Here is a 20376-nt window from a genome sequence, read left to right on the forward strand (position 1 = left end):
GTATGTGTATATATGTATGTATATGTATGTATGTATATATATGTATATATAAAATATATATTTATTTTCAGATGAGACACTGAAAGTCTCCTTTTTTTGCATGGTTAAAAAAACACTAAGTTTGCATTATTTTTTTTAATAACATAAAAGAAAATGTATAGCAACAGGACACAAAAAAATTATCAAATACAAAAAAAAAGGAAGACACCAATACAAAGAACACTAAAAAACTGCATTGAAAAACAAAAAGAAAAAAAATATATTGCATGCAAAATTTGTAGCAACAACATGGAGGGACTGTCTATTTTTTGGAACAAAGTCCTTCTGTCTCTTTTCTCTCCTCGTTCATCCCTCTTTTTGGCCTGATGTTTACACTGTATAAAAAAAAAAATACTATTTATCAAAAAACAAAAGTTTTACAGCGCCAAACCTTATATCCAATTTCCAGCTTGCTGTATTTGTAAATGTCAAAAGCCACTATAAAGGAACAATAGTGGTGAAATAAAAGTACTTGTCAGTTTAACTGATCATTTTTATGTATTATTTCTCCACCTATCAAGGCTGTGTCCTTTGCCTATATACTGTCTGCTAGTAGTTGTGCCCCTCTTTCCCATCTCAGAAGGTTGGCAGTTATCCCACAGAGCACATGTAATGATCAAATACACACAAAAGGAAAAAAAAACAAAAACTGCATTGATGATCCAGTTAAAAAAAAAATAGTAAAAAAAAAATGTTTTATTGTAAATCAATAAAAACATATAATATAGAACGCAGATAACAATCAAAAACACAGAAAAGGAAATGGAAACTTAAATACAAAAAACACTAAATAAAAAAAAAAAGAAGAAAAAGAAAAGAAAGCAGTACAGATAATGTAGTTAGAAGCTTGCAGGCGTAGTCCCTGTGCTAGAGCAATGGTTAGTCCAGTACAGACAGCTTCAGCTCTGCGTTGTATAATGACAGTGTGTCTTAGAGGAGCTGTCAGTACTATTGGTCTGGGTGAGAAGGAAAGGCGACTCTTACCCTCTTCTACTGCCTTGCAGTCAGGCTCTGTGGTGTGTTCGCCAATCCCCATCTTAGTCTGTGTGTACAGCCTCAAAGTCTTCTGTGAAACTGTTCTCGAAAGGAAGAAACACGCTGTACAAAGGGAATGACACACCCTCCATAGGGACTGTATAGTCATCATACTTCAGTTGCTTTCAGTTTTGTGTTCTTTGTAGTTGAGTTATATTCCCCTGTTTGTGTATTTGATCATTATTTGTATCAAGTTGCTGTGATTTTATTTGACCTTTTTTTTTAAAATGTGTTTTTATTTCTGTGAAATAAATTCATGAGACTTATGAAGCATCACTTTTTGCCACAGGTCCAAGGTAGCTGACTGGAGGCTCTTTCACACGGGCGTTCCGTATGTCCATTATTTTCATCTGTCCGTTTACACCCCCATATATTTCTAAGGACTAGCGGATGTAAACGGATGATCATCTGTTTACATCCATTAATGTCCGCATCTGTTGACATCCGGAAGAAAACCCTATTTTAAAAAAAAAACGGATGTCAACGGACAAAAAAGGGACATAAACAGACGTAGGGCTCTTTCACTCTTCTCACTCTGCCCGTTTTTCAGGTGGACCCGATCGGAAACCCCATTCTCCTCTATAGACGGACACGTGTCGATTTACACCCACCGACATCCGATCCGATCTGCCAAAAAAGGGATTCAATTCCCCTTCCGTTCGGGTCGGGTGGTCCGTTTTCATCCGACCGCCCATTGAGGAGAGCGAGCAGCTCTGTGTCGGCTCTGCAGCAGCGGAGCGGACACAGACTTGCCATCTGTTTGCTTAGCAGGGATCAGTGTAGAAATTCCCCGCTGAGCAAGCAGATCCACTAAACGGGCCCACTCCATGTGAAAGATGGCGCGTTACACCGGCACCATTTTGTTGACGATGGAAAGTATGCAAAAGATGCGCGCGTGCACATCCGCGGGCGCTATTTTGCCATGGATTTGAAAAGGATAAGTACAATGTCTCACGAGAGATCACGCAGTATACTGATATGACCAATTAATGCACAAAATAGTCAAAAAAGGATCTATTTATATTAGTAATAATATATAAATCATATAAAAAGATAAATTAGTTATTGTGAATAACTCGATGATTGGTCAGCACAGAACAAATATATTAAGAATTAAAAAATTAAAAAACGGGGGCAAACAGGAGCCAGAATTGAATAAACTGAATTTAAGAAAAAAGTTATATATTATATAAAAGGATGATAACCCCGTATATCTTCACATCAGAATCCATGTGATTTTATAAAGTATGCGGAACTCATGATTTTATTTAAGAATAAAATATATATATATATATGTCTCAAAAACAATTCTAAATTCCATGTCATAAAAAATATGAGATCAAAATCCATGGCAAAAACCCTTAAAATGACAAGCTAAACAGCAAATGTATTAAAAAGAAATATTCAAAATAGAATAGTATAACCTAAAATTGTATAGAATAGTATAACCTAAAATTGTATAAACGTCAGATAATATCAGAATTAAAACAAAAACAACTGAGTACAATGTGTGATACTTTTTTTATTTGCACATACAATTTTGAGGACAAGTTTTCGGGGAGTGTCCCCTTCTTCAAGGTCCAAGCAGTACTATACAAATCACAATGTTTTAGCAGAATGTTAGAAGAGATGAAAAAAAAAAAAAAAGAGGCTAGAGATAAGACCCAGCAAAAGCAAAGGGGGGGGGGAGACAACATTCACATCACAGAGGGAGTCAAGCTTGAGCTGATAGTCATAAAACTGTTGGATAATGAGTGAGGAATCCCATGTCCAAATTCAGGCCGTTAGACCTCAATTTTAGTTCTTAAAGGAAATTTCAAATCCATTCAGGAAAGAAAAACTTTTGAACAGGGGCGGACTGACCATTTGGAAACTCGGTGCCCGAGGGCCCGGGGTCAGTAGGGGGCCCCATGAGATGCCCCTGGTACCTTTTTCATACTTTTTTGAGTTTGGGCAAGGACACAGGGGCCCCATGATCCCCTATTGCCTGGGGGCCCCATGAGTTGTCAGTCCGCCCCTGCTTTTGAACGAAGAATGATAATTCTATTTGACACAAGAGATAACGGCCTGAATTTGGACATGGGATTCCTCAATCATTATCCAACAATTTTATGACTATCAGCTCAAGCTTGACTCCCTCTGTGATGTAAGTGTTGTCTTCAAGCCCCCTTCCCCCCCTTTGCTTTTGCTGTGTCTTATCTCTAGCCTCTTTTTTTTTCTTTTTTTTTTTTCCATCTCTTCTAACATTCTGCTAAAACTTTGTGATTTGTATAGTACTGCTTGGACCTTGAAGAAGGGGACACTCCCCGAAAGCTTGTCCTCAAAATTGTATGTTAGTGCAAATAAAAAAAGTATCACGGAGAGAACTCAATTGTTTCTGTCGCAAATGCACTAATACGGCTACAATCACCTCAAGCAGAATTAAAACAAAAAATATAACATAAGATTCATTAAAAACAATACTGAGGTGATAAGTCTTATTAAAAATGTGGTATAAATTCATGGAAGATAGATAACTATCAAATTGCAATAAATCATTATAATCCATAATAGCCTAAACCAGTGGTCGGCAAGCCGCGGCTCGCGAGCCACATGCGGCTCTTTACACACTTCAATGCGGCTCTTCTGTGTGCCGGGCGCCCGCTCCCCTCCCTCCTCTCGGGCGGCCGCCCCAAAAGTCAGGACTCTGCAGCTAGCCCAGCAATGGGCAAACTACGGCCCGGCGGACCTTTTAATCCGGCCCGCGGAGCGTGGCAAACATTGGCTGTCAGGATGTAGGCGGGGCAGCGTGACGAACTCCTCTCCTCTCACAGTCCACCCTGAAGACCGGAACGGCGCGGGAACACGGCGAGAGGAACGCGCGGAGCAAAGGTAAGTGAATTGACACAATATGGGGAATGAATTACTATGGGGGATGAATTACTATGGGGGATGAATTACTATATGGGGGATGAATTACTATGGGGGATGAATTACTATGGGGGATGAATTACTATATGGGGGATGAATTACTATATGGGGGATTAATTACTATGGGGGGTGAATTACTATATGGGGGATGAATTACTATGGGGGATGAATTACTATATGGGGGATTAATTACTATGGGGGATTAGTTACTATGGGGGATGAATTACTATGGGGGATGAATTACTATATGGGGGATGAATTACTATAGGGGGGATGAATTACTATATGGGGGATGAATTACTACGGGGGATGAATTACTATATGGGGGATGAATTACTATGGGGGATGAATTACTATAGGGGGGATGAATTACTATATGGGGGATGAATTACTATGGGGGATGAATTACTATAGGGGGGATGAATTACTATATGGGGGATGAATTACTATAGGGGGGATGAATTACTATAGGGGGGATGAATTACTATGGAGGATTAATTACTATAGGGGGGGTGAATTACTATGGGGGATGAATTACTATAGGGGGGATGAATTACTATGGGGGATGAATTACTATATGGGGGATGAATTACTATGGGGGATGAATTACTATACGGGGGATGAATTACTATGGGGGATGAATTACTATATGGGGGATGAATTACTATACGGGGGATGAATTACTATGGGGGATGAATTACTATATGGGGGACGAATTACTATGGGGGATGAATTACTATGGGGGATGAATTACTATATGGGGGATGTATTTTCAGTTTTAAAAATGTGGATCTCAAAATAAATTTCAATCGTGGTTTTGGCGAGATTTGGCTCAGTTGAAAAAAAAGGTTGCCCACCACTGTCCTAAACCAAAAGAGATAAAAGCATAAAATTAACTATTATCTATAAAGCAATTTACGTCTACTTCAACATTATGTCCAGTGGGGTGCAAAGTGCCTAGTTCAAAAAGAGCATTCCTTGTCCAAGCATTATAGGTGGTTCCATAATAAAGACCCCTCCACACTCAAATTTGTGGGTATTGACATGGTAACCCCACATTGGAGGGGCACACATAAGAAAAGGGCCATCTCACAGCTTGAGACTAAGATAATTTTTGAACTAAGAACTGGGAAAGGAGGTAGTGGCTATATGTGCTTTTTGAGAACCTTCCCTTGACGGAACTCTCGGAGCAGAATAGGAGTACTGCAGGGATAGAGAAGAATAAGCTTGACAATCAGCTAAGCTAGACAGGTCCTTATTCAGAGGAGGGAAATGTTCTCCAGTCCCTGGGTAAACTGCTATGCCAGTGCACCAAGTGGAGACCCTGGGACAGGGGCGGACTGACAACTCATGGGGCCCCCCGGGCAATATGGGATCATGGGGCCCCTGTGTCCTTGCCCAAACTCAGCCTATGAAAAAGGTACCAGGGGCATCTCATGGGGCCCCCTACTGACCCCGGGCCCTCAGGCAGTGCCCGAGTTTCCAAATGGTCAGTCCGCCCCTGCCCCGGGACAACGGCCACTGAGACAGGCATCTTACCGGGTACCTGATGCAATGAGTGAGAGGATGCGTAGTGAGATTAAGGAGATGCTTGAATTGGGAGTCATCAAACCATCCAGCAGCCCCTGGGCTTTCCCAGTGGTCCTCATTCTGAAGTGGGATGGCACGACCCGCTTCTGCGTGGGCTACCACCGACTAAATGACTGTACCACCATGAACGCTTACCCTATGCCCTGGGTGGATGATCAGTTAGATCACATTACTAGGAGAAAATTCCTGACAATCCTCGACCTATGCAATGGGTACTGGCAAATTCCTTTGGATGTGGAATCTACTGACATTCATCCCCCATTCAGCCTATACCAGTCTAAGGTAATGCCATTTGGGAATGCTCTAGTGACTTTCCAAAAGATAGCAGATTGACTCCTTGATGGCCTCCAGGACTATGTCTGTGCACATCGGGACGACATAGTTCTCTACAGTGATACCTGGAAGGACCATATGATTCACCTGGGTGTCGCGTTAGACTGCATCAAGGCTGCAAGACTAACCTTAAGCCAGAGAAATGCAGCATAGTGATGTCTGAGGTACAGTACCTTGGCCATTGGGTAGGCGGTGGGCGACAACGACCCAGGCCCACTAAGGTTGAGGCTGTTGTCAACTGGCCTACACTCCATACTAAAACCCAGGCCCTGGCACAGCTGGATACTATAGGAAGTTTGTCCCAGACAGGGGTGGACTGACAACTCATGGGGCCCCTGGGCAAAAGGTGATTATGGGGCCCCTGTTTCCTCGCCCACACTTAAACCACACCCAAAAAAAGCCTATGAAAGTTACCAGGGGCATCTCATGGGGCCCCCTACTGACCCCGGGCCCTCGGGCAGTGCCCGAGTTCCCAAATGGTCAGTCCGCCCCTGGTCCCAGAGTATAGTTCCATCGCTAAACCCGACAGACAGTGTTAAGCTGCTTTCCAATGCTTAAAAACTGCACTAACTACAGCTCGTGCTCTAGCTGCCCCTGACCCAACCAAATGTTTTTGTGTCCACACAGATGCCTCTACATTCATGTTGGGCACGGTGCTGATCCAAGTGGGACCTGATGGCAGTGAGTACCCAGTGGCCTACATCAGTCGGAATCTGCTACCAGGGGAAGTTGTTTATGCAGTCATGGAGAAGGAGAGTACCATCAAGAAATTCCAACCTTATCTCTACAGACGATCTTTCGTGGTGCTCACCAACCACAGACCACAATCTGTTAATCTGGCATAAATCGTGTCTCCCGGGATAATGGACATTTGTTACGATGGAGCTTGGCCTGCAGCCTTACAATTTTACCATCCAGTATCAGCCGAGAAAGCAGAATGGGAATACTAATGGGCTTTCCCGGCAAACAGAACTATAAGACACTCCTGGACAGCCCCAAGCCGACCTTTACTGGATCTAGTTGGGTCTGCCAGACCATGGAACAAGGGGAAGCACTGTCATGGACACTGGCTGCAGGGACCTTTTCTGCCCACATTCACACTGTTATTTGTTATTGTTATATTTCCTTTTTGTTACATTTTTGAAGGACTGTTTTCTTGTATTTGCCCTAAAGTCTATTCCTGGTTTTATTTTATTTGGGATTATACATGTTCTTTGAAAGAGTTGGTCACATTGGTCTCTATTCTATATATTCCTATTTAGGCGCCGGGCTGTCTGGGTGGACTGCCTGATTAATCAAAACATTGCTGGGGTGCCTAGCTGTTAATTAGATTACTGTTGTCTGTTGGCTAGACCTCCTGGAGGTTCCTACATGATAGGATTAGCCTGGTGTCAACTTGACCTCGGGACATAATCAGTGAGGGATGTTTATTCCAATGTGTAATGTTTGTTTTTATTGTTCATGTGGGGACTGCCCCTATTTCCAGAGCCTATAAAAACCTGTATTTCTGTTCAATAAACATTTCCAGTTACACCTAAGCTAATGTTGTCTAGGTCTTGGGTGCAATGCCCAGCTATAATATCTTGGCCCTGTGTCTCAGCAGTGAGGAAGCAGTTCTCTGATGGAAGCACCCAGGCGGGTGCCAGGCGGTCTGTCACACTGCCCATAACTGGTTTTAAAGACAGTTCCATTTATTGCAGTGGGATGGGGTTCTATACTCCCAAAAGTTCCAGTTTGATTAAAATAACAGCCTCTTTTAGCCTGTTGAGAAAGCTCAGATGTTAAAGTGGTTGCATTCCTTTCCATATACCCAGTAAAGTGAGTGGCCTCAGGCAGGGGCGGACTGACCATTTGGAAACTCGGGCACTGCCCGAGGGCCCGGGGTCAGTAGGGGGCCCCATGAGATTCCCCTGGTACCTTTTTCATAGGCTTTTTTGAGTTTGGGCAAGAACACAGGGGCCCCATGATCCCCTATTGCCCGGGGCCCCATGAGTTGTCAGTCCGCCCCTGGCCTCAGATGATACACAGAGATAAACAAATCCTCCTAGATAGGTTGTGCCTGTTTATCCGCAGTCCTCTCTTCTCTACATCCGTTCAAAGTGCTGACTTTATAAAGCTTGACTGAGAGTTCAGAAAAGGGCAGAAAGCTGAAGTTACACTCTGCAGAGCTCAGAAAGGAGAACTCTGAGAGCTGATTGGAGGGAAGGGACACCCCACCCTCACACAACTCACAGGATCAGAGCTGAGGCTGTCAATCTGCCCTGGAGGCCCCTGCCCTGTCAACATATATCTCTTGGTGTCCGGAAAACTTGTCAGAAGTGACTCAGGCTGATAGTAGAGGAAGGAGGCAGCAGACAGAAATGACACTTAGTGCTCTAGATTGAGACAAGCACACACCAGGGGCGGACTGACCATTTTGAAACTCGGGCACTGCCCGAGGGCCTGGGGTCAGTAGGGGGCCCCATGAGATGCCCCTGAGGTACCTTTTCATAGGCTTTTTTGAGTTTGGGCAAGGACACAGGGGCCCCATGATCCCCTATTGCCCGGGGGGGCCCATGAGTTGTCAGTCCACCCCTGGTACACACTATAGAGGGATATGCTTTGTTCATATTTTGTGTCTGAGGTTTACAACCACTTTAAGGGCAAAGAATAGCCGCAATAAGCGATGAATGGTCTCAGGGAGCAGTCTTCCTTGGGGACAAAGAAGAACCCCCCCCCCACCTGCCATGGATAAAGATTTACAAACCTTTTTTGTAAGTTTTCAGCAATGTACAACATGGCCAGTGACGTGGGGACGGATAAGGGATAGATATAACCTCTGAGCAGCAGTGTTCATTTTGACATCAACTTTTGATTTAGTCATAGTCTTTTGACTATAATTCCATTTTAGTTTTAGTCATACATGGGTGACTAAAACTACATGACTACATGGGATTTTTCATATCAATAAATACACTCACCGGTCACTTTATTAGGTCCACCTTGCTAGTCCCGGGTTGGACCCCTTCTTACCTTCAGAACTGCCTTCATTTTTCATGACATAGATTCAACAAGGTGTTGGAAACATTCCTTTGAGATTTTGGTCCATATGGACATGATTGCAGTACGCAGTGGCTGCAGATTTGTCAGCTGCACATCCATGATGCAAATCTCCTGTTCTACCACATCCCAAAGGTGCTCTATTGGATGGAGATCTGGTGACTATGGTCCAGTGAACTTATTGTCATGTTCAAAAAACCAGTTGAAGATGATTTGAGCTTTGTGACATGGTTCATTATCCTGGTGGAAGGAGCCATCAGAAGATGAGTACACTGGCACCCGGTTTGGTCTTCTGCTTCAAGGCTCCACGTGTTGTGTGTTCAGAGATGGTATTCTGCATGCCTTGATTGTAACAAGCGGTTATTTGAGTTACTGTTTCCTATCTATCATCTCAAACCAGTCTGCCCATTCTTCTCTGACTTCTGATGTCAAGAAGGCAATTTTGTCCACACAACTGCAGCTCACTGGACACTTCCTCTTTTTTGGACCATTCTCTGTAAACCCTAGAGATGGTTGTGCGTGAAAATTCCAATAGATCAGCAGTTTTAAAAAAACCCAGAGCAGCCCATCTGGTACCAACAACCATGCCATGTTCAAAGCCACTTGAATCTCCTTTCTTCCCCATTCTGATGCTTGGTTTGAACTTCAGCAAGTCATCTTCACCACGTCTAGATGCCTAAATGCATTGAATTGCTGCCATGTGATTGGCTGTTTAGCAATTTGTGTTACCAAGCAATTGAGCCGGGGTGCCTAATAAAGGGACCAGTGAGTGTATATGTTGGTTTATATCACTATTGCATAAAATTTGAATGGTTATGGGGGGCGCTCGTGAGCAGCAGCCAGGATGGCTGCCTTTTGATCTTCTCCCTCGGCCACCGGACACATCGGCCGAGTTCTGACCCTCAGGGGGGGTCCCCCTGCTTGCTAGCTGGCCCCTTGTTTTCTGTGTGCCCCTGTGGGCAAGAAAACGCCGGCCGCCTGCGCCTCCAGCGCCCGGCGGGCTGCGCCGGAATTTGCGGCCTACCCGCTGAAGCCGCGGTCTCGATTTTGGGCCGGCCGCCGGAGGCTTCCAGGTCCCCGGCCGCGGGTCAGCGGCTCCCGCCGGAGGAGGAGGCAAATGCAGCCCAGACCTGGATTGTGGGTCCCACGTTGCCGCTACCCATGGATCCTAGCGGTATGGAAGACCTGGCAGCAGGGACATCCCAGCAGTCTCCCATTCCATCCTTGCAGGATGCTGAGCTCCTGTGCCGCTTTCAATCTATGCTACAAGTGGAATTGTCCTCTGCTACCTCCAAGCTGGCCGACCGTCTTTCGCAAGAAATTCGGGAGTTGGGCTCCCGGACGAACGATCTCGAGGATAGAATGGACGCTGCGGCCACGGTCATTGAAAATCACGAACAGGATTTGTGTGACCTCAAGAAAGAATTGACGGACGCGATGCTGCGGCTTGAGGATTTCGAAAACCGTTCCCGCCGTGGCAATTTGCGGCTAAGGGGTATCCGGTCGCAGATCTCACTTCCACCGCTACTGCTCTGTTTCAGGAGCTGACGCCCACTATCCCCATTGACCGGCTCGAATTTGATCGCATACATCGTGCATTGGGCCCTAGACGGCCGGATGGGCCCCCGAGGGACATTATCATCAAGTTTACTTATTACCGCACTAAGGAAACTGTCCTCTTGGCGGCCAGAAACAACCCTGATCTCAGCTTCCAGGGGCATCGCTATCAGCTCTTTGCGGACCTCTCCCAGACCACTCTTCAGAAGCGCCGCCAGTTGAAGCCCTTCACTTGGATCCTGGTGAAACGCAGTATTAAATACGCATGGGGCTTTCCATTCCGCCTCACCTTCAACTAACAGGGCCGCAGTCACTCGGTAGCTACGCCGGAGGAGGCCCATTCTCTCTTGCAGTCTTTACGCCTTCTTTCGCCGGAAGCTGCTGATCGGAGCCCAGCTCATTCATCTGGATCCCTGGCGAGGCCACTTCCTCCGGGCCACACCTGGGAGCGGTCGTCCAACAGGAAGCGGGCCCTTTCTCAGACCCCTTCGCGATCAAGTCCTTCCTGTTCTTCTCCGGGCTGAAGATGCATCTTGGACCTCCCACGTGTCGTTTCTCCGATGGACTTCTCTGATGGGACCGTGAGTTTGGCCCCTGGGCTTTCCCGGTTTGTTGGCATTCTAGGTTGGGACTAATCCGGCTTGCTCCCTTGGGTTCAATCCCTGGTTGGGGGGGAGGGAGTCTCCTCCTGGACTTGAGGATTATGATTTTCTGTTGTTCCAGCCTATTTGGGGTCTGGGTGATGGTATTCGGGTCTCCTTTGGTGGCATAGGGTGCTGGTTCCCTCGGGCTCCGGGGTGGGAGGTTGACCTGGTAGGTCCGGTTGGGTGGGAGGCGGTTGGCCCCCATGGTTCTCCGGGATTCTATGGGGAGGTCATCACGGAGGTTCTCGCTCCTGGGACTCATAGTGTCCTTATTTGGTACCCCGTGCTATTATGTTCATTGCCCTTTTGTCTTTTGTCCCCTGAGGGTTTATGTTCTTAATGTTTCCATTTGCAGCCATGTGTCCGGTGGTAGAGCCACCCCTAACTGGTATCCTAGAGTGTAGGATGCACGTCACCATTGGCGTGACACGATTGCACTGTTGTATATACTTTTTGTGTCTTATTCTCCTTTTCTTTCTTTGTTTTTTCTTCTTCTCTGGTTTTTTTGTTTTTGTTTTATGCAGGGTTCCGGGATGCCACGGTCCGATTGCCAGTGGGAGTAGGAGTTGTTGGCTGCTTTATGCTTTTTTTGTTGAGTGTGCTATGCTGCTGCCACCATGGCCTCGCCCCTTTTGAAAATACATTTGAAAAATGTTCAAGGCTTCAATTTGCCTCAGAAGTGGGCTAAAGTTTTCCATCACCTCAAATCGCAACAAATTGACGTGGTATGTTTACAAGAGACCAGGTTTTCTCAGTCCTCCGCTCCGCGTTACCTTTCACCTCACTATCCCACCTTTTACACGGCCTCGGCCCCTGAGAAGCGTCGGGGTGTACTGATAGCTTTCAAACGCAATCTCCCTTTTGTCTGTGCTAGGCATATAGCGGACCCCACGGGCAGGTATTTACTTCTGCAAGGCACCCTCTGGGACCAGGAGGTTACTTTTGTCTCTTACTACGCGCCTAATCGTTTTCAGCATAAATTCTTTTTGCATCTTTGCACCATTGTTTCCCAACACTCCAAGGGTCTTCTTCTTGTTTTGGGAGATTCAAATGTTACCTTGGATTCTACATTGGATAGGTGCTATGCACGGGGGGGGCGGCCCCTTCTCACGACTTAGTGCTGGAGGAACGTATGCGCTCTCTCTTGCGGATGGCGGGGCTGGCGGACGTCTGGAGGGAACTTCACCCAACCGAGCACGACTTTACATTCTATTCCAATCCTCATGACAGTTTTTGTAGAATTGACCATATATTCATGCATGTTCAGCAGCTTCCCTTGGTTCGGCGGATAACTATTCCCTCCTCACCCTGGTCGGACCATGATCCCTTGGTACTCCTCCTGGCCCTTTCTGGGTCAGAACGGCGCCCTTTTCATTGGCGCATCAATGACTCTTTATTGACCACTCAGGCTACCTGCCAACAAATAGAATTTTTCTTACGAACATCACGGAAAACTCGGGATTGGTCTCTTCGGCTGTGCCCCTATGGGAGGCACATAAGGCCACGGTGCGGGGTTATGTTATACAGCTGGCGGCGGTCCGGAAGCGGGAGTGGGAGCGCCGACTTTTGGAGCTTCATTCTCTCCTGGCCTCTGCAGATGCGCGTTGGAAGTCATCTCCATCCGCGGCCCATAAACGCGCTCAGGACGCTCTGGCGGCAGAGTTGGACCTACTTGCCTCTTCAGAGGTGGAACAGGCTCTGCGTTGGACCAAACACAAATTTTATTCCTGTGCTAATAAGCCGGGCCCGATGCTGGCCAGGAAACTCAATTCTGTGGGGAAACCCTATAAACCGATTCGACTGCGACTTCCTACAGGTGGCTGTACTTCTAATCCCCAGCAGATTGTTTCCTGTTTCTCAGACTTCCTTTCGCGCCTCTACACTAAACCAGATCCCTTCCCCGTGGCTCAAGCAGAGGCATTCTTTCAAGATCTCCGACTTCCTGGGTTGTCCGAGGCAGCACAGGTGGCACTCAGCGCCGGTGTCACTGTACCGGAAGTGCTCCAAGCTATCAAATCTTTACGGTCCACCGCGGCCCCAGGTCCCGACGGCTTTTCCAGTCTTTATTATAAGAAATTCTCAGCCTTGTTGGCGCCCTTTTTGGCTGACTATTTTAATGCGTTACGACAGGGCTCCTTGCCCTCTCCAGATGCGCTTAGAGCGCATATCGCCATGATTCCTAAGATGACCGATGATGTACAGGAACCGCAAGCCTTCCGGCCCATTTCTCTTCTTAATGAAGACCTAAAGATATTGGGCAAGATTCTTAGTTTTTGCATCAATAAATATTTGCGTAGCCTGGTCCACAGGGACCAAGTAGGGTTCGTCCCCGGGAGGCAGGCGGGTGATAACATTCGTAAGGTGGTTCATCTTATACATTTTCTGCAACAGCGGAAAATCCCGGGATTCTTACTGTCTTTAGACATATATAAAGCCTTTGATTCTCTATCCTGGGAATATCTGCAGTTTGTGCTGTCTCTTGGGGTTTTGGGGATTCTATTCTTTCTTGGATTCAGGCCTTGTATTCTTCTCCTTCGGCCTCCGTTAAATACGCTGGGTATTTTTCAGATCCCTTTCCTATTGGGTGAGGGACGAGACAGGGTTGCCCCCTGTCCCCAGCGCTCTTTGTCCTGGCGCTTGAGCCGCTGGCTTTAGCGCTTCGGACCGATTGCAATATATCGGGGGTTCCTTACGCGAGACAGGAGTTCAAACTGAACTTTTTTGCGAATGATGCCCTCCTGACTCTTACTAACCCCCTGACGACGCTTCCTAATTTGCAACAGGTTCTTGAGCGCTCCTCCTTGATTCGGGTTTCCATATCAACTTGGATAAGACTGTCGCCCTCAATATTACTTTGGCTTCAGATTTGGTTTCGTGCCTACAATCCCACTTCCCTTACAAATGGGCTTCCTCTTCTCTTGAATACTTAGGCATTCGCTTGATCCCCACTTATGACTCCTTGTTCGCTGCAAATTATTATCCATTGCTTAGCTCTCTATCCTCTCTTATGCATTCTTGGCAATTTCCGCACCTGTCTTGGATAGGACGGGTTAATTCGGTGAAAATGACCATCTTGCCGAAATTGTTGTATGATTTTCGCACACTCCCGGTGCGGGTTCCCCCTCATTTTCTTCGGCTGCTTCAGGCGAAGTTAATGCGTTTTATCTGGGCCGATAAGCACCCCAGAGTATCCAAAAATACGCTTTTTGCCCATAGACTTGAGGGTGGTCTTGGGGTGCCTAATGTAACTAAGTATTATCAAGCGAGCCAGATTGCCCCGCTGTCTATGTTGCACGCCTCTTCCGACGTCCCCCTTTGGGTCCTGTTGGAACTACCTAATTGTGCCCCTATCGCACTGTCGACGCTTCTATGGATTCCCCCTGCCCTGCGCCCTATGGCACTGAGTCCGATGTTACTTCATGGCCTACAAGTCTGGGACTCGGTACGTTACTCTGGTGGCCTGATGTCACCTTTTCTGCCTTTGCTCCCATTATTAACAACCCTCTTTTCCCACCGGGTTTGGATCACCCAGGGGCGTTTTCTTGGTGGGTGACTAATGGTTTTTTGCAGGTGCGACACTTTTTGATTTTTTGGTCCTTTCCCACCTGGAACTCTCTTCGGGAATCCCGGAATATCCCCCCGGTGGAATTCTTTCGATATCTTCAATTGCGACACTGGCTGCTCTCGCTGCGGGGTACTTCTGCTTTCCCGTACCAGAAATCTGCCTTTGAACAGCTTTGCCAACAGCGTCCGGGCGCTCCGGGCCTTATATCCCTTCTTTATGCAGCTCTGAACAGACGCTCGTCGCATACTTCTCTTTCATATGTTGTTCAGTGGGAGCGCGACCTGGGAGTGGCTGTGGATCCGGAGGACTGGAATAAGGCCTGGTCACTCATAGCTAAATGCGCATTTAATACGACCACACTGGAGGCAGCCTATAAGGTATTGTTTTGTTGGTACTGGGTTCCGGCTCGGTTGGGCCCGGGCTAACCCTGCCTGTAGTGATCAATGTTTTCGGGGGTTGTGGCCATCATGGATATGTATTGCATATCTGGTGGTCATGCCCGAGACTGTTTCATTTTTGGTCTCGTGTGTTTGGCCTCCTTTTCACCTTGTTCCATCTCTCCATACGCCGGGATGCTCGGTATGCTTTGCTTCATTGCCCCATACCGGGCCTCTTGGCTCGCCAGCAGAAGTTGGCTTCCTATCTGTTTTTATCGGCCACTAGAACAATTGCTCAGGCCTGGAAGAGCCTGTTTGTCCCTCTTCAGGGGGTGCGGGATCGTATGACCACTATGATGCTCAACGAACAGATATCGAGTATCTGCAACGACTCCCAACGTAAATTTTTGAAAATATGGGGGCCGTGGTTGCAATATGCCTTTCCCTCACTCCCCCCGGCTAGTCTGGGGATGTAATGGCGTTCGGTATTGGTGCTCTTGGACCCCTGCTCTTTGTCCCCCCTTTTTTTTTCCTCTTTCTTCCTTTTTCTCTCTCTCTCTGTTTTTGGTGTGACTGGACAGCTGCATTTAGTTGTTATAGTCAGTTACATTAATGTTTTGTAACTTATGTGCCATTGATAGCCCCTGTGTGGGCGTACCTTTTGCCCTGTTGGCGTTAGAGCATTGTTTTTCCCTTTTTTTTTTATTTTGCATTTTTTTTATCTGTGCAATTGATAGCCCCTGCGTGGGCGTGTTTTATTGCCTCTGTTTTATACTGTTCAAAAATTAATAAAAACCATTGAAATAGAATATTTGAATGGTTATATTTATTTATTGAACATTCTATACTCTAATATTTGTTTGTATCATTGAAGCTCTGCCCTTTATTTTTGCTTCTTTCCCTGGCATATTTAAAGTGAGACTGAACGTAAAAAGTTAAGATTTGATATGTTATAGGAAAATACTGTTAAAAATGATCATTGTGCCTAAGCAGTACCATGAAAACTGTGCTTTTTGCCTGTAATTCCTCCTGAGAAATAGCAGTATACATCCTGGTATGTGAGGGCGCCACGGCACTTCTGTAGCTTCATAGCTGTATATCTACAGTATGAGATCTAAGGCACTACTGCCTCTGATTGCTAGTATCAGGAGATTTGGGGATGTTACTACTGTGCTGCTCACTAGTGTCCTTGCTGGAGGTCCTGACATGAGGAAGCAAAGCCCTGCCTCCTTTTTTGGGCACAGTTACTCTTCAACAGAGCAAAAGAGAGCCAACTAGAGAAGTTCAGTGTTCAGCTTTACATCCTGAACCTCTTACAGCTTTAAGCAGATAGTGCTGATTGGAGAACCATGGCTTTTCTGTGTTATTTTGACCTTGGCATTTCCCTTGTGATGACAACATTCTAGATATTATCTAGTTCCTTGTCCTCTATGGTTTACATTCCTTCCTGTAATATTAGAAGGCCCCTAGTATTTGAATGCTTGGAAGCATTTTTTCTGTCTGTTATCTTCACTTCCTCATTCACGTGTGCACATTTATTTTTAAAGTGACGCACCGCCACCTACACATGTTGCTGCATTTCAGTATCATACATTTTTAATGGCACCGTGCATCTCATCCAATGTACATACCGCAATGAACAGTAATTCAATACCGTGTTGCACCATAAAAAATGATTCTCGTCTGATTTCATCTGCAAAATCTTCGATATAGACCCTTATCATCCCCTCCAATAGTTTACATACTATCGATGTTAGACTGAATGGCCTGTAATTTCCACAAATGTATCTCTGCCCTTTTTAAAATCTTGGCCCTTCACTAGTAGTGTATTTAGAGTTTGTGGTGCCCTAGGCAACACAAACATTTTGCACCCCCACCCTCAATCAGAGAGCGAGAGAGTTCAGAGAGTTGGGTGTATGTATATATGATTCCTCTTCTCCCCCTCTCTCTTCCCCCTCCTCTCCCTCTCTCCCTTCCCCCCACTCTCTCTCTCTTCCACTCTCTCTCTCCTCCCCCCTCTATTCTCTCTCCTCTCTCTTCTCTCTCTCCCCCTCTCTCTCTTCCCCCTCTCTCTCCTCTCCCTTCCCCCGTCCCTCCCCCCTATCTTCCCTCTCTTCTCTCTCCCCCCTCTCTCTCCCCCTCTCTTTTCTCTCTCCCCCCCCTCTTCTCTCCCCTCCCCCTTCTCTCTCCCCCCTCTCTTTCCCCCTCTCTCTCCCCCTCCCTCTCCCCCTCTCTCTCTCCCCCTCTCTCTCTCCCCCTCCCTCCCTCTCTCTCCCCCTCCTTCTCCCTCTACCCCCATCCCTCTCTCCCCCCTCCCCCCTCGCTCCTCCCCCCCCCACTCTCTCTCTCTCTCCCTCTCTCTCTCCCCCTCTCTCCCCCTCTCTTCCCCCTCTCCCCCCTCTCTCTCCCCCCTCTCCCCCTCTCTGTCTCTCTCCCTCTCTTCTCCCCCCTCTCTCTCTTCTCCCCCCCCTCTCCCGCTCTCTCCCCTCTCTCTCTCTTCTCCCCCCTCTCTCTCTGCCCCGCTTTCTCTTTCGCTCTTCCCCCATCTCGCTCTCTCTTTCGCTCTTCCCCCATCTCGCTCTCTCTTTCGCTCTTCCGCCATCTCGCTCTCTCTTTCGCTCTTCCCCCATCTCGCTCTCTCTTTCGCTCTTCCGCCATCTCGCTCTCTCTTTCGCTCTTCCCATGTATTCCTCATCCTACAACTTCTGTTTGGTTTTCCAAACATCTAGTGATTAGCATCCTGCAGGTATTGGTTTGGCCTTGTATGTTCTTTTCCTAGCACTTCAGCTCTCACACTCCCTGGACATTCTTTTTTGCAAGGAGTTGTTTTTTGTGTTGTCTGCTGTGACCTTTGGTGTTCCTCTTGCCTGTGCAGAGCCCTTCCCTTGTGTTCTTGAGGGTCTCCCTCTTGAAAGATCCTTTACAGCAATGGAACCTTCATCTTTCCATTGCCACTGCCAGCCGTAGTTCTGCCAGGGCTCTCCCTATTTTCTTTCCAGGAACTAGCTTTCAATTTTCTTTTGCTTTATGAGGATCCTGGAAGCCAGTCCCTTCAAGCTTCCCTTGCACCCTTCCGATCATCTTTTGTGGGAATTTCATTCCCTTCCCAATGTCCTACCTTGAAGGCATGACAAGCAATTTTCCCTTTGCCTTATGGGTGAGGCACAACTGTCATCTCTGGCCACCTGTCATGTCTCCCCTTAAAATATTACCCCTTCTTCTGTTTTTCCCACAAGGCAGTCCCTCCATGGAATTTCTCCTTCCTCTTCCATCGGTCTGCATGAATATCTTGTTCCTTTTCTATAGACTCAGACCTCAAGAAATAAGTTCCTTCTGCCTTCCACAGTCCATACCACCAAAAGTGTTGGGGTTCTTGGGCTTTTTCAGTATCAATCATTTTTTTCCCAGGTTGTGGAGCCAACAAATAATCTTCTGTTTGTTTTGCTTCTGCTGTCAATTATCTGTTCAGGTCTGTTGACCCTTTTTTCAGTTTGTCTTGTGGGCCTGTCATGGCTGTTTTGACTATATCATTGCCCACCCCTCAAACTATTGCTTTGGGATGTCCAGTGGTCTAGGAATTGATACCTGTGTCCTGTATTGTATGATTAAGATGAAAAGAATTTTTATGTACCTGTGTGTAGGCAGGTTGCTAGTTACAGTACAGCTCCAGTCGGGAAAGAGTTAATATATTGTGCGTTGTTTCCTGGGTTTTCTCTTGGTGGGCTTTTTGGGTTCAATGAAGACACCACTACAAGAGTTATCACAGTGCAGAGAACAGCAAGCGGTTACCAAGGGGTAATGGAGGTCCAGCAAGCAGCCTCTCCTGATGTACCTGTGATAGGTGGGACATCCTCTTGCAGCAAGGGAGTTGTTGTTGTCATTATCTCCCCTGGCAGTCCATCTCCCACAGTAATGAGAGCAGATCAGTGCCTCAGAGGTCCCCAGCCTGTGCGCTAGGTAAGAAAGAGGCAGAGTTAATGCACAGTTGAGTATGTACGGAGTCAGCGCTAGGTGCTTGGCGGAGTTGCATTCCATTGCCTGGAGTGAGGTAGCAGAGATACGCTGGACCCTTGGAGGGGGCTGAGACTCAGGAGTGTCCCACCTAAATGCAGCCTGTGACAGTGAAGGCATACATTGCAAAATACATTGTAAAGGGGATGGAGAGAGCTAACTGGAGTCCAGTCTATTGCTCAAGTGTATACGACCTTCTCTAAAGTTAGAGGTCCACCTTAAGCTTGAGGTATCCCTGAAAGCGGCCTTCGCCCTGCCCAGGGCACATGTATGTGGCTCACTCCTGAACCCTGCACTCTGTACGTAACACACCCCTGAACATTGCACTCTGCACATAGCACACCCTTGAACCCTGCACTCAGTAGGTAACGTGCCCCTGAACCCCGCACTCTGTACATAGCACACCCCTGAATGCTGCAGTCTGTACTTAGCGCACCCCTGAAACTGTGCTCTGTACTTTGGGCACCCCTGCACCTTGCACTCGGAACAGAGTGTACCCCAAACCCTGCACTCTGTACATAGTGCACCCCTGAAACTGTGCTCTGTACTTTGGGCACCCCTGCACTCGGAACAGAGTGTACCCCAAACCCTGCATCCTGTACATAGTGCACCCCTGAAACGGTGCTCTGTACTTTGGGCACCCCTGCACCAAGCACTCGGAATAGAGTGTACCCCAAACCCTGCACTCTGTACACAGCTGACTATGCAGTTTTGTGGTTTCAACCTGAAATAATCAACCTGTCAGCACAAGAGTTCCAAATGATATATTTATTGGTGAAGATACAGCTGTATGAGAGGCCCTCTGGCCACCTAATGCTCTGATTAAGTTGATTACAGTTCACATTTTTATAGGGTTTCTATAGCACAGGCTCCACCCATCATTGCTTATCATTTTACACCACCTGTGATGTATAGTGGACCAATACACGTTTTTCAAATGTCATTCTAGCCGAATATACAAATAAACAAATACAATTTATATTACAACAACTTATTATTATTATTATTATTATTATACAGTATTTATATAGCGCCAAAGGGTTTGCTCAGCGCTGTACATTAAAGTGGGGGGACAGTTCATGAGACAGTACAGTAACAATAAAATACACAAGGGGTTCGATGGCCCTGCTCCTTGGAGCTTACAATCTAGGAGGGAGGGGATAGAGGTACAGGAGGAAGTGGCTGTGGGGGATGGAGTGGTAGGAGTGGAGGAGAATGGCTGTTAGGTGAGGGTGGGATAGGCTTCCCTGAAGAGATGGGTTTTCAGGGTGCGCCT

The 20376-nt window shown here is 46.8% G+C and overlaps 1 protein-coding gene across 1 annotated transcript in view; it reads right to left on the reverse strand.

The window, feature by feature from the left end:
- LOC149440125 (C-type lectin domain family 2 member E-like) overlaps positions 1-1172 on the reverse strand; it is a 43271-nt gene extending 42099 nt beyond the window's left edge. Inside the window, exon 1 of the mRNA XM_089658897.1 lies at positions 1024-1172. Within this exon, the coding sequence (XP_089515023.1) occupies positions 1024-1075 (52 nt within the window). The 5' untranslated portion in view covers positions 1076-1172. The remainder of the gene's footprint in view (positions 1-1023) is intronic.
- Positions 1173-20376: the final 19204 nt, after the last annotated feature.

This window comes from Staurois parvus, unplaced genomic scaffold, assembly GCF_062004578.1.
Source record: "Staurois parvus isolate SC_StPar_1 unplaced genomic scaffold, SC_StPar_1.0 ptg001111l, whole genome shotgun sequence".
Classification (NCBI taxonomy): Eukaryota; Metazoa; Chordata; class Amphibia; order Anura; family Ranidae; genus Staurois; species Staurois parvus.